The sequence below is a fragment of the Salvelinus namaycush genome, chromosome 4 (assembly GCF_016432855.1).
Source record: "Salvelinus namaycush isolate Seneca chromosome 4, SaNama_1.0, whole genome shotgun sequence".
NCBI classification, from domain to species: Eukaryota; Metazoa; Chordata; class Actinopteri; order Salmoniformes; family Salmonidae; genus Salvelinus; species Salvelinus namaycush.
The window spans coordinates 2879632-2894259 of NC_052310.1; the positions used below are offsets into that span (position 1 = coordinate 2879632).

Sequence of the window (14628 nt, forward strand, 5' to 3'; positions counted from 1 at the left end):
GTACGACGGCTGCGCTGTCCCAGGGTGTTTATACTGTTTGTACAGATGAATGTGGTACCTTCAGGCGTTTGAAAATTGCTCCCAAGGATGAACTAGACTTGTGGAGGTCTACACATTTTTTTCTGAGGTCTTGGCTGATTTCTTTAGATTTTCCCATGATGTCAAGCAAAGAGGCACTGAGTTTGAAGGTAGGCCTTGAAATACATCCACAGGTACACCTCCAATTGACTCACATGATATCAGAAGCGTCTAAAGCCATGACATCATGTTCTGGAATGTTCCAAGCTGTTTAAAGGCACAGTCATCTTAGTGTATGTAAACTTCTGACCCACTGCAATTGTGATACAGTGAACTATAAGTGAAATAATCTGTCTGTAAACAATTGTTGGAAAAATTACTTTACACAAAGTAGATGTCCTAACTGACTTGCCAAAACTACAGTTTGTTGACAAGAAATTTGTGGAGTGGTTGAAAAAAGAGTTTTAATGACTCCAACCTAAGTGTATGTAAACTTCCGACTTCAACTGTATATGCAGTGCCAGTCAAAAGTTTGGATACACCTACTCATTCCAGTGTTTTTTTTTTTTTTTTATTATTATTTTCCACATTGTGGAATAAAAGTGAAGACGTCAAAACTATGAAATAACACATATGGAATCATGTAGTAACTAAAAAAGTGTTAAACAAATCAAAATATATTTGAGATTTGAGATTCTTCAAAGTAGCCACTGTTTGCATTGATGACAGCTTTGCACACTCTTGGCATTCTCTCAACCAATTTCATTAGGTAGTCACCTGGAATGCATTCAAATTAAAATGTGTGCCTTGTTAAACGTTAATTTGTGGAATTTCTTTCCTTCTTAATGCATTTTTGCCATCTGCTGATTTAAAAAGTGCTTTATAAATACATTTCATTGAATGATTGAATAGGTAAACGTATGTACTATGGGGATAGTAAATTGACATAGGCTAGTGCTTTTGCTGTTCGTTAGGCCTACTCTTCTCTTTGGCGGACAAAAAGTAAATGTGGACAGTTCTTCCAATATCTTTAATATTCACCTCGGAATTGGATAAGGACGCACGCAGTTGCATTCCCGATGTGTCTGTCTTCACTTGTAGCTTGTGAGAAAGACCCAATAGCATAACGGGCATTGGCTAATGACAACTGAGCTATCTGAGAGAGCCATGTGAGTGAGAGGTGCTTCGGAGCACGCAGCCGGGAGAAGGGAATTATTATTATATTATATTATATTCAGCCCAAGGGCACAACGGCCACTGGCTATACAAGGAAAGAGGCTTTAACTTCACAGGGGGAAAAGGCATGGATTTTTTAGTAGGCATTATGGCCAAATTCCAGGCATTAGAAAGTGCTTGTCAAATTGTGAATGAGAGATTGATGAAGTGTGTACATCCTGCGCAAAAAAACAAAGCAGAGCTCATGCCTTTCATGCAACTTTAAAAAAATCATCATTAGTCGCATCATGCAGCCTTTGGAATGTACAATTGTATTTTTCATACTTTAAAATAATATAAAATAATGCCATGGAATTCTAAGCAAATCTGGTCTGCTAAATGAACTAGTGTAGCCCACAGCCATATGGAATAGCCAGATCAGGACCTAACATAAGGACAACTCAGAGTATGCTATTCTGTTCTTCTGAAATATACTACATTTTCTTCATATCATGTTTCTTAAGACCTTTTTAAAATAAATAATGGATTTATTGTAAAGGTGTAGGTGATTTTACATTGATTTATTGTGTTCTGTTGTGTTTAGATGTTCTGCATCAGTGGCTTATAGGTTTTGGCGTTGAAGCCAGGAGATGCTAAATGTGTTTTAAATGTTACTTAAAGGTCAATTACAATGAGACCGGTAGTTATTTGCTTGACAATCATCAGCTGACAAAGTTTCATGACTGCTGCATCAGTAGTTCACATGCGAAATTCATGTGGTTTTCCCATAAGGGTATTCACCCCCCTTAGTCAATACATGCAAAAAAAAAAAAGTTGGCAGCAATTACAGCTGAGTGTTTTTGGGTAAGTCTTTAAGAGCTTTTCACACCTGGATTGTGCAATATTTTACCATTATTCTTTCCAAATTCTTCATGCTCTGTCAAGGTGTTAGAGATCATGGCTAGACAGCCATTTTCATTCACTGTCTTCTTGGTAAGCAACTCCAGTGTAGATTTGGCCTTGTGTTGTAGGTTATTGTCCTGCTGAAAGGTGAATTCCTCTCCCAGTGTCTGGCGTAAAGCACACTGAAGCAGGGTTTCTTGCTTAGCTACATTCGGTTTTCTTGTCATCCTGAAAACTCCTCAGTGTTTGCCGATGTCAAGCATACCCATAACATGATGCAGCCACCACCATGCTTTAACAATATGGAGGCAGTTACTCAGTGATGTGTTGTGTTGGATTTGCACCAAACATAATGCTTTGCTTTTAGGCCAAAAAGTAGATCCCTTTGCCGTGATTTTTTTGCAGTATTAGTTTTGTGCCTTATGCATGTTTTGGAATATTCTGTATATTTTTTTCTTTTTCTTTACACTTTGTCATTCAGGTCATTATTGTGGAATCACTACACTGTTGTTGATCAGTCCTCAGTTTTCTCTCGTCAATGTCATTGAACTCTGTAGCTGTTTTAAAGTCACCATTGGCCTCATCGCAACATTCCTGTCCTGCAGCTCAGTTCAGAAGGATGACTGTTTCTTTGTAGTGACAGGGTGTATTGATACACCATCCAAAGTGTAAATAATAACTTCACCATGCTCAAAGAGATATTCAATGTCTGTTTTTGTATTTACCCATCTACCAATAGGTGCCCTTCTTTTTAAGGCATTGGACAACCTCCCTGGTCTTTGTGGATGATTCTGTGTTTGAAATGCACTGCTCGACTGAGGGACAGATAATTGTTTTTGTGGGCTACAGAGATAAGGTAGTCATTCCAAAATCATGTTAAACACAATTATTGCACACAGAGTGAGTCCGTGCAACTCCTTATGTGACTTGTTAAGCTAATTTTTTACTCCTGAACTTATTTAAGTTTGCCATAACAAAGGGGTTGAATACTTATTGACTGAAGACATTTCAGCTTTTCATTTTGAATTATAACAGGAGACAAAGGAGACAGAGTTTTAATCCAAGACACATGGAAAGTGGAATGTATACAGAGGGTACGGGGCAACAGAAGACAAACAGCAGTGTGGCTACGGGTTTTGAAGATGGGGAAAGGGCTGGTAAAGCGGGGGGGGGATGTTTATGGGACTCAACCTGGAGGGGCAGATCCCATGTGGACAGCCATACCCTCTGCCCGAGACGATAGTGGGGAGCCGGGGTCCGGGGCCAGTCTTCCTGTCACCGATACCAGGAGGTGGTCTTAAGAGGAGCGGACCGGGCTCTCTTCCAGGTACGCCAACAGCGGTGGACGAACAACTGGGCCGAGGGTAGGCTGACATTCCTCTCGCTCAGGGAAGAGCGGGGGCTGGTAACCCAAGGAACACTTGAAGGGTGAGAGACCAGTGGCCGAGCAGAGAAGAGTGTTGCGGGCGTACTCCACACACACGAGTTGCTGGCTCTAGGTGGTGGGTTTGGCAGAGACGAGGCAACGAAAAGTTGACTCCAGGTCCTGGTTGGCTTGCTCCGACTGGCCGTTAGATTGGGGATGAAACCTGGAGGACAGGCTGGCCGATGACCCAGGGTGCAGAACGCCTTCCAGAATCGGGGCGAGAACTGAGATCATGTCGACCAGAAGTCCAAGGATCCGGTGGATGTGCTGTACCGTGAGCTGGACCGTCTCCTTGGATGAGGGTAACTTGGGAAGGGGAATGAAATGGGAAATGGTAACATTAGAAGAATGAGCCCATTCCAGGACCGGGGACCAGGATGAATCTGGGACAAACAACCGGTTAGCCGGTGACGGTGTAGCTGCGGAGCTATGCAAGCGAGAGAGGGCATCAGGCTTCACATTCTTGGACCCAGGGTGGTAGGAGATGGTAAAATTAAAACGAGTGAATAACAGAGCCCAACGAACTTGCCTTGAGTTGAGGCGCTTGGCAGTGTGGAGATATTCCAGATTCTCATGGTCGGTCCACACTAAGAATGGATGTTCCGCCCCTTCTAGCCAGTGTCTCCACTTCTCCAGCGCCATCTTGACCGCAAGAAGTTCCCGATTTCTCACATCGTAGTTGCTATCAGTGGGATTAAGACGATGGGACATGAAAGTGCAGGGATGCAGCTTTTGGTACTGGGCAGAAGGCTGGGACAGGACAGCCCCCACTCCGTCCGAGGCGTCGACTTCCACCACGAACTGACGGGACGGGCTAGGATGGATTAAGATGGAGGCTGTGGTGAATTGATGCTTGAATCTGAAAACGCCTGGTCATCAGCTGGGGACCCAGTGAACAGAATCTTGAGTGAGGTGATTGTAGAGAGGGGGGAAGCCAGGGTGCTGTAGGCCCGGACGAAGCGGCGGTAGAAATGAGCCAATCCCAGGAAACGTTGAAGCTGCACTCTGGATGTGGGTTGGGGCCACTCCACCACTGCTCTCACCTTGTCTGGATCCATCAGAATGTTTCCTGCTGCGATGACGTATCCCAGAAAATATATAGTGGAGCGATGGAAATCACATTTCTCAGCTTTAATAAACAACTGCTTCTCCAGAAGGCACTGGAGCATGGAGCGGAGTACGAATAATAGGAGATGGGAGACTCCCTTGTACTCGTACCTAGAGCCTGGTCTTTTGCTGGACAGGTGGATATGTAATGTCCTGAAGCACCACAATACAGACAACTTTTGGAGCTCAGTCTGCATAAACGTTCCTCAGGAGACAATCTAGCCCTGCCTAGTTGCATAGGCTCTGGAGGAGGCGAGTCGGCAGTCCTTGATGATTCCCGAGGGACCTCGGGTGACATCAGATTCTGTTGGGAATGCAGACATCAGGGACTTTCGGGATTATTCGGAGGCGAGGGGGAACTCATGGACGAGCGCGTGTGGCCGGGAATAGATCTCCTCCCCCTGATGCGTTCCCGTAACTGCACATCGATCCTTATGGTCAAGGCTATGAAGGAGTCGAGGTCCATGGGCAGCTCCTGATTATCCTTGAAGGAAGGTGTTGGACCTTCCTAGGGATTCTGGGTTCCAGGCGGCCAATGTGTGAAAATCTACCAAGTAGTCTGCCACACTACAGGTGTCTTGACGCAGCCGAAGTAGCTTCTCGAGCCACGTCTTTCCCGGACACCGGAAAATCGAACACCTTCGTTACCATCGCCATGAAATCCTCCAGACTAAGGCAAACGGTGGATTGTTGTTCCCACACCGCCGTAGCCCAGGTGAGCGCCCTCACCGGACATCAGCGGTATAAGATATACTATCTTCGAACGATCCCGAAGGAAACAAAGAGGGCTGTAGCTCGACGATGAGGGAGCACTAACTGCTGACAGGAGGAATTAAGCGGGATTCTCGGGAAGCGTGGTAGGCTGGGAAGAAGCATCGCTGGTAGCGGGGTTACTGGGAGATTACTGTTGTGGCTTGCTGCCTAGTAGATAGTCTTGCGAATTGTTCCAACATTGCATTGAAGGCGTGATGATGTCGTTCCGCCAACGTATGGAGTCCTTCCACAAGGTTATGGAGTAACTCTGGTGGTTCCTTGGAGGGAAACAACGTTGCGGCGCTGGGTCTGCTGGGTCAGTCATGGCCAGTACTATCACGACTCAAGATATGGCATAGATGCAGACACAGGAGGTGGATAGTTTGGGTTCTCAGAATTTTTATTATAACAAAAAGAGCAAAGGGCAGGTCGAGGGAAGACAGAGGTTCGTAATCCAAGGCATAGTCAATCAGGGACAGAACGGCAGGCGGGCTCAGGGTCAGGACAGGTACAACGTTCGGAGCGGGGAAGACTAGAAAGCAAGAACTTGAAAACAGGAGAAACAGGAAACACGCTGGTAAGACCTGACAAAACAAGACGAACTGGCAACAGACAAACAGAAAATGCAGGGGATAATGGGGAAAAATAGGTGACACCTGGGTGGGGGGTGGAGACAAGCACAAGACAGGTAAAACAAGTCATTAGAGTTCAGGTAACCTAACTCAAGTAATGGATGATACTGTTTCATCAGGGAACCACAAAGATGAAGTAAAGAAATGTATTTGCTGAATTCACGTAATGTTTGCTATTTCATGCAACCACAGAATTAGAAAGAAGCTTTATCAAATAATTTTGAATTCGAATTTCGCTACATTGTTTAAAGTTAAGAGATATCATCGCCGCAAAGTAATGAGACTGGGTGTGTAAGCATCCGGGATAATATGGTAGAGTTGGCCTCATTTTAAAGGACATCCAAAATCCATCAGCTTAACAGTTTTTAATGAAGCCAGTAACGCAAATAATTAGTCTCAGTCATTGACAGTAAACACGTTGACGAAACAATCACAGTGAAATGAGATGAGATCTAGTCATGATCAGTTTAATATATTTAATTGAGGTAATTATTTAATTATTATTTCATGAATACAGACGTGTCTGTTGAACCATACAGTCTTAAGAAGGCCGTGTACAGCACTGCAAAGGTCATTCCTGTTGTTATAGGTCACTGTAGCTACAGTACACACACAGACGCACACGCACACGCAACGCACACGCACGCACACGCACACACACACACACACACACACACACACACACACACACACACACACACACACACACACACGTAACACCACTTGGCATGTTAACTGCTCGGTATCCGACCACAAGGCGCTACAGCCCAGTACATCACTGGGGCCAAGCTTCCTGCCATCCAGGACGTCTATACCAGAGGAAGGACCTAAAAATAGTCAAAGACTCCAGCCACCCAAGTCATAGACTGTTCCCTCTGCTACCGGTACCGGAGCACCAAGTCTAGGTCCAAGAGGCTTCTGAACAGCTTCTACCCCCAAGCCATAAGACTGCTGAACATCTAATCAAATGGCTACCCAGACTATTTGCATTGACCCCCCCCTTTTTACGCTGCTGCTACTCTCTGATATTATCTATGCATAGTCACTTTAACCTTATATTTAACTAGGTAAGTCAGTTAAGAGCAAATTCTTATTTACAATGACGGCCTACTGGGCCAATTGTACGTCACTCTATGGGACTCCCAATCACGGTCGGATGTGATACAGCCTGGATTCGAACCAGGGACTGTAGTGACACTTCTTGCACTGAGATGCAGTACTTTAGACCGCTGCGCCACTCGGGAGTACATATCACCTCAAAATACATTGAATAACCTGTACCCGCACACATTGACTTGGTACCGGTACCGGTAACCCCCTGCGGCAGGTAGCCTAGCGGTTAGAGCGTTGGGCCAGTAACCGAAAGGTTGCTGGATTGAATCCCCGAGCTGACAAGGTAAAAAACGTGTCGTTCTGCCCCCTGAACAAGGCAGTTAACCCACTGTTCCCCGGTAGCCGAAGACGTTGATGCCGATTATTGCAGCCCACTGAATACATTCAACTGAAATGCGGGTGACACATTTGAGTTGAATGCAGTCAGTTGTACAACTGACTAGGTGTCCCCCTTTCCCTGTATATAGCCTCGCTATTTTATTGTGTTACTTTTTTAAAAACTTTATTTTAATTAATTTTTTTTATACAATATTTTCTTACTTGGAAATTGTTTTCCGCATTGTTGGTTAAGGGCTTGTAAGTAAGCATTTCACTGTAAGGACTACACCTGTTGTATTCAGCGTTTCACTGTAAGGACTACACCTGTTGTATTCAGCGTTTCACTGTAAGGACTACACCTGTTGTATTCAGCATTTCACTGTAAGGACTACACCTGTTGTATTCGGCACGTTACAAATAACACTTGATTTGACACACGCACACACCTCATAATGTACAATAAAAGTCAGACATGTCATTATAGGCTACTGTATGTGGATTCCCTCGTTGCCATGGCAGTCAAACCGGATCAGCTGGTCTCAGTAGTAACGATCCACAACTCAAAGCTGAACATTTGTTTTGGTATAAAACTCATTGTTCATTAGCTCAGTGGTGTGTACAGTAAGACTTACATAGAATCCTATTGTAATGGCTCGTTCCCTAATGACAGCCTATTCCCTATGGGCCCTAGTCATAGGTAGTGCACTATGTAGGGAATAGGGTGCCATAGGGCTCTGGTCTAAAGTAGTGCACTATATAGGGAATAGGGTGCTGTTTCGGGATGCAGACATTGTTCTTCAGCTCAAAAGTGTTTCACAAATAATCTTAATGACTTTAGCAGGGTGGGAGATGTCAATATATAAGTCTGTGGTTAAGGTTGATCCTCGGGGGCCTCCGTAGTTCATGTTATGTTGACAACAACGTTTTGATTACGCTTACTTGGTTGTCAGTCATTACAGAGAGGATATCCTACAGATGCTGCTGCTTTAGCCTCAGAGAATGAGGTAAAGTAGTGCACTATGTAGGGAATAGGGTGCCATAGGGCTCTGGTCTAAAGTAGTGCACTATGTAGGGAATAGGGTGCCATAGGGCTCTGGTCTAAAGTAGTGCACTATATAGGGAATAGGGTGCCATAGGGCCCTGGTCTAAAGTAGTGCACTATATAGGGAATAGGGTGCCATAGGGCTCTGGTCTAAAGTAGTGCACTATATAGGGAATAGGGTGATTTTTGGGACTGGGTGTGAGAAGTACACTCCTAGGACAGGCCTGTCATTATCCTGTAGGTGTTGCTGTTTTAGCCTCAGAGAACAACGTAAACATAGCCTTATGGCAAATATACAATATCTGTACAATATATACCATATCTATACAATATATATACAATATCTGTACAATATATACCATATCTATACAATATATATACAATATCTGTACAATATATACCATATCTATACAATATATATACAACATTTATACAATATATACCATATCTATACAATATATATACAACATTTATACAATATAGACAGAATCTATATAATATTTATACTATACAATATATACAACATTTACACAATATTTACAATATTTACACAATATTTAGAATATCTATACAATACATACAATATCTATACAATATGTATACTATACAATATATACAGTATTTATACAATATTTAGAATATTTATACAATATGTATAGTATTTATAAAATATACACAATATTTATACTATATTTACAATATCTATACAATATATACAATATTTATACAATATTTACAATATCTACACCATATATACAGTATTTATACAATATTTAGAATATTTATACAATATGTATACTATACAATATATACAGTATTTATACAATATACACAATATTTATACTATATTTACAATATCTATACAATATATACAATATATATATACAATATGTCAGAGGGATCAAGTGGACTTTATGTTGTGCATGGATTGAAGTCATACGTGAGACATTACACTATAATGTTGTCAGAATATACAATGTTCCCATATCAATAATAGTAAAACACACTACGTACAGGAGATATTGAGTTCTACCGTGTGTTCTTTGATCCCATTGGGTAATGCAATGTAATCAAAGATGGCTCATTGGCAAATGATAAGGTTTGACAGAGTGGATTGGCCAACCTCACATTAGTCAATGCAAACTCAGCATTCTTTATTGTGTTTTAATAAAGGGTGTGTTTCTGCACAAACAGGCAGTGCTCAGCTCGCTTTATACCCGGGTCTGTGATTGTCCGCGGTGGAGGCAGAGCACAAAGGACATGGATGTTAGTTGAAACACCGTTCACTAAACTCAACATTGGGCCTTGTTGTGTTTTTAGGCAACTCCAGTTTTTTTTGTAAGCGTGTTGACGACAGCTTCATTAATATAACTTGTGTGTTGTGGTTTCCTCCAGGCTGAAGTCCACGCCGAGAGAATCGACCAGACCGGAGAAAACAACACAGCAGATAACATAGTGGTCTGTACCAAGCCGCCAGCCTCAACCATAGAACAGGGGGTCGACCCCCTACAGGACGTCCCGGGGAGGAACACTGAGGAAGAGGAGGAGAAGAGGAGGAGAGATGAAGACGAGGATCTAGAGTTCCCTCACGACTTTCTGCCCAGCACAGACCTCAGCCTTGAACTCCAGTGGGGGACTTCACTTGGGTAGGTGGCTTTGGTTTGACCTGTCTGCTTGTACGCGCGTGCGCACGTAAGGTAGGGTACGGTTAGGTAAGATAAGGGATAGGTAAGGAAGGGTAAGGGATAGGTAAAGTAAGGGTTAAGTAAGGTAAGGTAAGGGATAGGTAAAGTAAGGGTTGAGTAAGGTAAGGTAAGGGATAGGCTAGGTAAGGTAGGGTAAGGGCTGGGTGGGGTAAGGGATAGGTAAGATAAGGTAAAGTAAGGTTGGGTAAGGTATAGTTAAGGTAAAAGGTAAGTGAGGTGGGGTAAGGGAATGGTAAGATAAGGTAATGTTAAGAAAGGTAAGGTAAGGAAAGGTAAGGAAAGATAAGGTAAGGTAAAAGTTGGTAAGTTAAGGAAAGGTAAGGAAAGATAAGGTAAGGTAAAAGTTGGTAAGTTAAGGAAAGGTAGGAAAGATAAGGTAAGGTAAAAGTTGGTAAGTTAAGGAAAGGTAAGGGCTAGGCAAGGAAATGATAAGGTAAGGGATGGGTAAGGTTAGGTAAGACAAGGTGGGGTAAGGTAAGGTAAGGTAAGGTTTAGCTAAGGTAAGGTCATGTAATGTAAGGTAAGGGATACTGCAGGTAAGGTAAGATAAGGGATGGTAAGATAAGGGAAGGGATGGGTAAGATAAGGTAAGGGATGGGTAAGATTAGGTAGGGTAAGGTAGGGTAAAATAAGAACAGAGATAGATAAGGTTTGGTAAGGAATAGGTAAGGAATAGGTTATGTATGATAAGGTGAGGTTAGGTAAAGCTGTTGTACTCAGCTCGTTGGCAGTACCAGTATACAGTTTTAGACTTGCTGTTTGGTTGTTGACTGTTCCTGTTACTATGAAATGAGATTTATATTCATGACGCAAATCATTACAGTATTTACATATTCTTCAGAGGCAGGAAATATAGTTACCATGAAGTGGTTTACATCGTAAAGCATTCCTGCATATAGTCTATGTCAATGGAGTGTTGGTCTTCAGCAATGATTTTACAGTCGTTGTCATGGAGCTTTATCCACCCATATTGTTGTCTGTGACTGGTATGCTGTGTGCTGCCTTTAGTCCTTACGACTGCATTTAAAAAAAATAATATTTACACTTCCTTCGTCTAAATTGTCCTGGTGCGTTTTCCGTCCCCGGTGTGATTTTAGAACAGAGGTTAAGAGAGATCAGGAGGGCCTGAGTGACTCAGTGAGCCCCCTGCTGGCTGGTCTGCAACATCACATGGACAGCAGCACACAACTGGTGGCTGTACAGAAGAGGTATAACCAGTGTGTAGGCTATAGTCCTGTCCACAGCATGAGGGAGAGTGGGAGACAGAGGGCCTTCGGTGCTTCTTCTCTGTTTGCCGTGTGTGTTGTGAGACAGGGGTTGTGTTCACTAGGCACGAAACTCAAGAAAGACGTCCCGAAACGGGGAAGCCACAGTTATTATGATGTATATAGGGCTATATACATTTCCATTGTTTTTTTATTACCATTTTCTATATTTTATTTCACCTAGTCCTGCATGTTGGAGCTCGAAGCCTAAGATTGTCACTGTACCCTGCAATCACACCTCCAACCCTGTACATGTGACAACACTCAGAATCTATAAACACTCTGCATATATTAACACTCTGAATCTATTAACACTCTGAATCTATTAATCACTCTGAATCTATTAACCACTCTGCATATATTAACACTCTGAATCTATTAATCACTCTGAATCTATTAACCACTCTGCATATATTAACACTCTGAATCTATTAATCACTCTGAATCTATTAACCACCCTGCATATATTAACACTCTGAATCTATTAATCACTCTGAATCTATTAACCACCCTGCATATATTAACACTCTGAATCTATTAATCACTCTGAATCTATTAACCACCCTGCATATATTAACACTCTGAATCTATTAACACTCTGAATCTATTAATCACTCTGAATCTATTAACCACTCTGCATATATTAACACTCTGAATCTATTAATCACTCTGAATCTATTAACCACTCTGCATCTATTAACACTCTGAATCTATTAACACTCTGAATCTATTAAACACTCTGAATCTATTAACCACCCTGAATATATTAACCACTCTGAATCTATGAACCACTCTGAATCTATTAACACTTTGAATCTATAAACACTTTGAATCTATAAACACTTTGAATCTATAAACACTTTGAATCTATAAACACTCTGAATCTATAAACACTCTGAATCTATAAACACTCTGAATCTATAAACACTCTGAATCTATAAAACACTCTGAATCTGAAAGTACTATCTGAACTTGTTCAATAAGAAAAACACCTGTTTTTTTCGGCTTCCTTTACACAACATTTTGAACTGTTTTGCTACAGTGTGCCCTAATGAACACAACCCTGTGGTGGCCTTTCAAACACTGCATGTGGGTTGCAGTGGTGTGTTGACTTTGAGGTGCTTCAGGGAATTATTTGAAGACTTATTCGTATTTTTGCTCTGTTTTGAAGTTTCCTGTTGGTTTGGGCGTCTCTTGTCTGCTGTTGTCTGAGCGGAGTGTGTTCCTGTTGGTTTGGGCGTCTCTTGTCTGCTGTTGTCTGAGCTGAGTTTGATTGCAGTATTTTGTCACTTCAGGAACATACTATAAGCTCTCTAATAATAAATAAAATTGTTCATACATGCTTATAACAAGTTATAAAGCATTACATACCTGCAGTGTTAGTGAGGTAATGAGGGAAGCCTACGTGAATTGTAACACACTGAATTGCATTGTAGCGCTGTAGTACAGACTTTGGTAACACAGACAGACAGACAGACAGACAGACAGACAGACAGACAGACAGACAGACAGACAGACAGACAGACAGACAGACAGACAGACAGACAGACCAGATAGACAGAACAGACAGAACAGACAGACAGACCAGACAGACAGACCAGATAGACACAGACAGACAGACCAGATAGACAGACCAGACAGACAGAACAGGCAGACAGAACGGGCAGACAGAACGGGCAAACAGACCAGATAGACAGAACAGACAGACAGACCAGACAGACAGACAGAACAGACAGACAGAACGGACAGACATACCAGATAGACAGAACAGACAGACAGACCAGATAGACAGAACAGACAGACAGACCAGACAGACAGACAGAACAGACAGACAGAACGGACAGACAGACCAGATAGACAGAATGGACAGACAAAACAGACAGACAGACCAGATAGACAGACCAGATAGACAGACCAGATAGACAGAACGGACAGACAGAACGGACAGACAGAACGGACAGACAGACAGACCAGATAGACAGACCAGATAGACAGACCAGACAGACAGACCAGATAGACAGAACGGATAGACAGACCAGACAGACAGAACGGACAGACAGAACAGACAGACAGAACGGACAGATAGAACGGACAGACAGACCAGATAGACAGAACAGACAGACAGACCAGATAGACAGACCAGATAGACAGACCGGACCGACAGAACGGACAGACAGAACGGACAGACAGACCAGACAGACAGAACAGACAGACAGACAGACCAGACAGACAGAACGGACAGACAGAACAGACAGACAGAACGGACAGACAGAACGGACAGACAGACCAGATAGACAGACAGACAGACCAGACAGACAGAACGGACAGACAGAACAGACAGACAGAACGGACAGACAGAACGGACAGACAGAACAGACAGACAGACCAGACAGACAGAAGGGACAGACAGAACGGACAGACAGACCAGATAGACAGACCAGATAGACAGACCAGATAGACAGACCAGACAGACATAACGGACAGACAGAACAGACAGAACAGACAGACAGACCAGATAGACAGAACGGACAGACAGAACGGACAGACAGACCAGATAGACAGACCAGATAGACAGAACAGACAGACAGAACGGACAGACAGAACAGACAGAACAGACAGACAGACCAGATAGACAGACCGGACAGACAGACCAGACAGACAGACCAGATAGACAGAACAGACAGACAGAACGGACAGACAGACCAGACAGACAGATCAGATAGACAGACCAGATAGACAGAACAGACAGAGAGACCAGACAGACAGAACGGACAGAAAGAACAGACAGACAGACAGAACGGACAGACAGAACAGACAGAGAGACCAGACAGACAGACCAGACAGACAGACCAGACAGACAGAACGGACAGACAGACAGAACGGACAGACAGAACAGACAGACAGACAGACAGACCAGACAGACAGAACGGACAGACAGAACAGACAGACAGAGCAGACAGACAGAACAGACTAGAGAGATGTTGTGTGCATCCTGTTTGGGAAGGAAATAAATTGAAAGATTAGAGAAATGAAAGTAGAGGACCTCAGTGACATTTGTAACACAGAAGATCTGTCAAAACATGACAAGCACAGGAGGGTCTCAGATGCTGTTCACTTTCAGCTACATGCGGAGGCTGCCCTACAGAGTTGTAGGTCTATACTCTACAAGGCAAGCTGCAGCATGCACATA

At 43.0% G+C, this 14628-nt stretch overlaps 1 protein-coding gene across 1 annotated transcript in view; it reads left to right on the plus strand.

Annotated features, from left to right (window-relative positions):
• Positions 1 to 9614: 9614 nt before the first annotated feature.
• Positions 9615 to 14628, plus strand: part of LOC120045315 (cell surface glycoprotein 1-like) — a 66828-nt gene continuing 61814 nt past the window's right edge. Inside the window, exons 1-2 of the mRNA XM_038990196.1 lie at positions 9615 to 9733; positions 9863 to 10113. Of these exons, the coding sequence (XP_038846124.1) occupies positions 9728 to 9733; positions 9863 to 10113 (257 nt within the window). The 5' untranslated portion in view covers positions 9615 to 9727. The remainder of the gene's footprint in view (positions 9734 to 9862; positions 10114 to 14628) is intronic.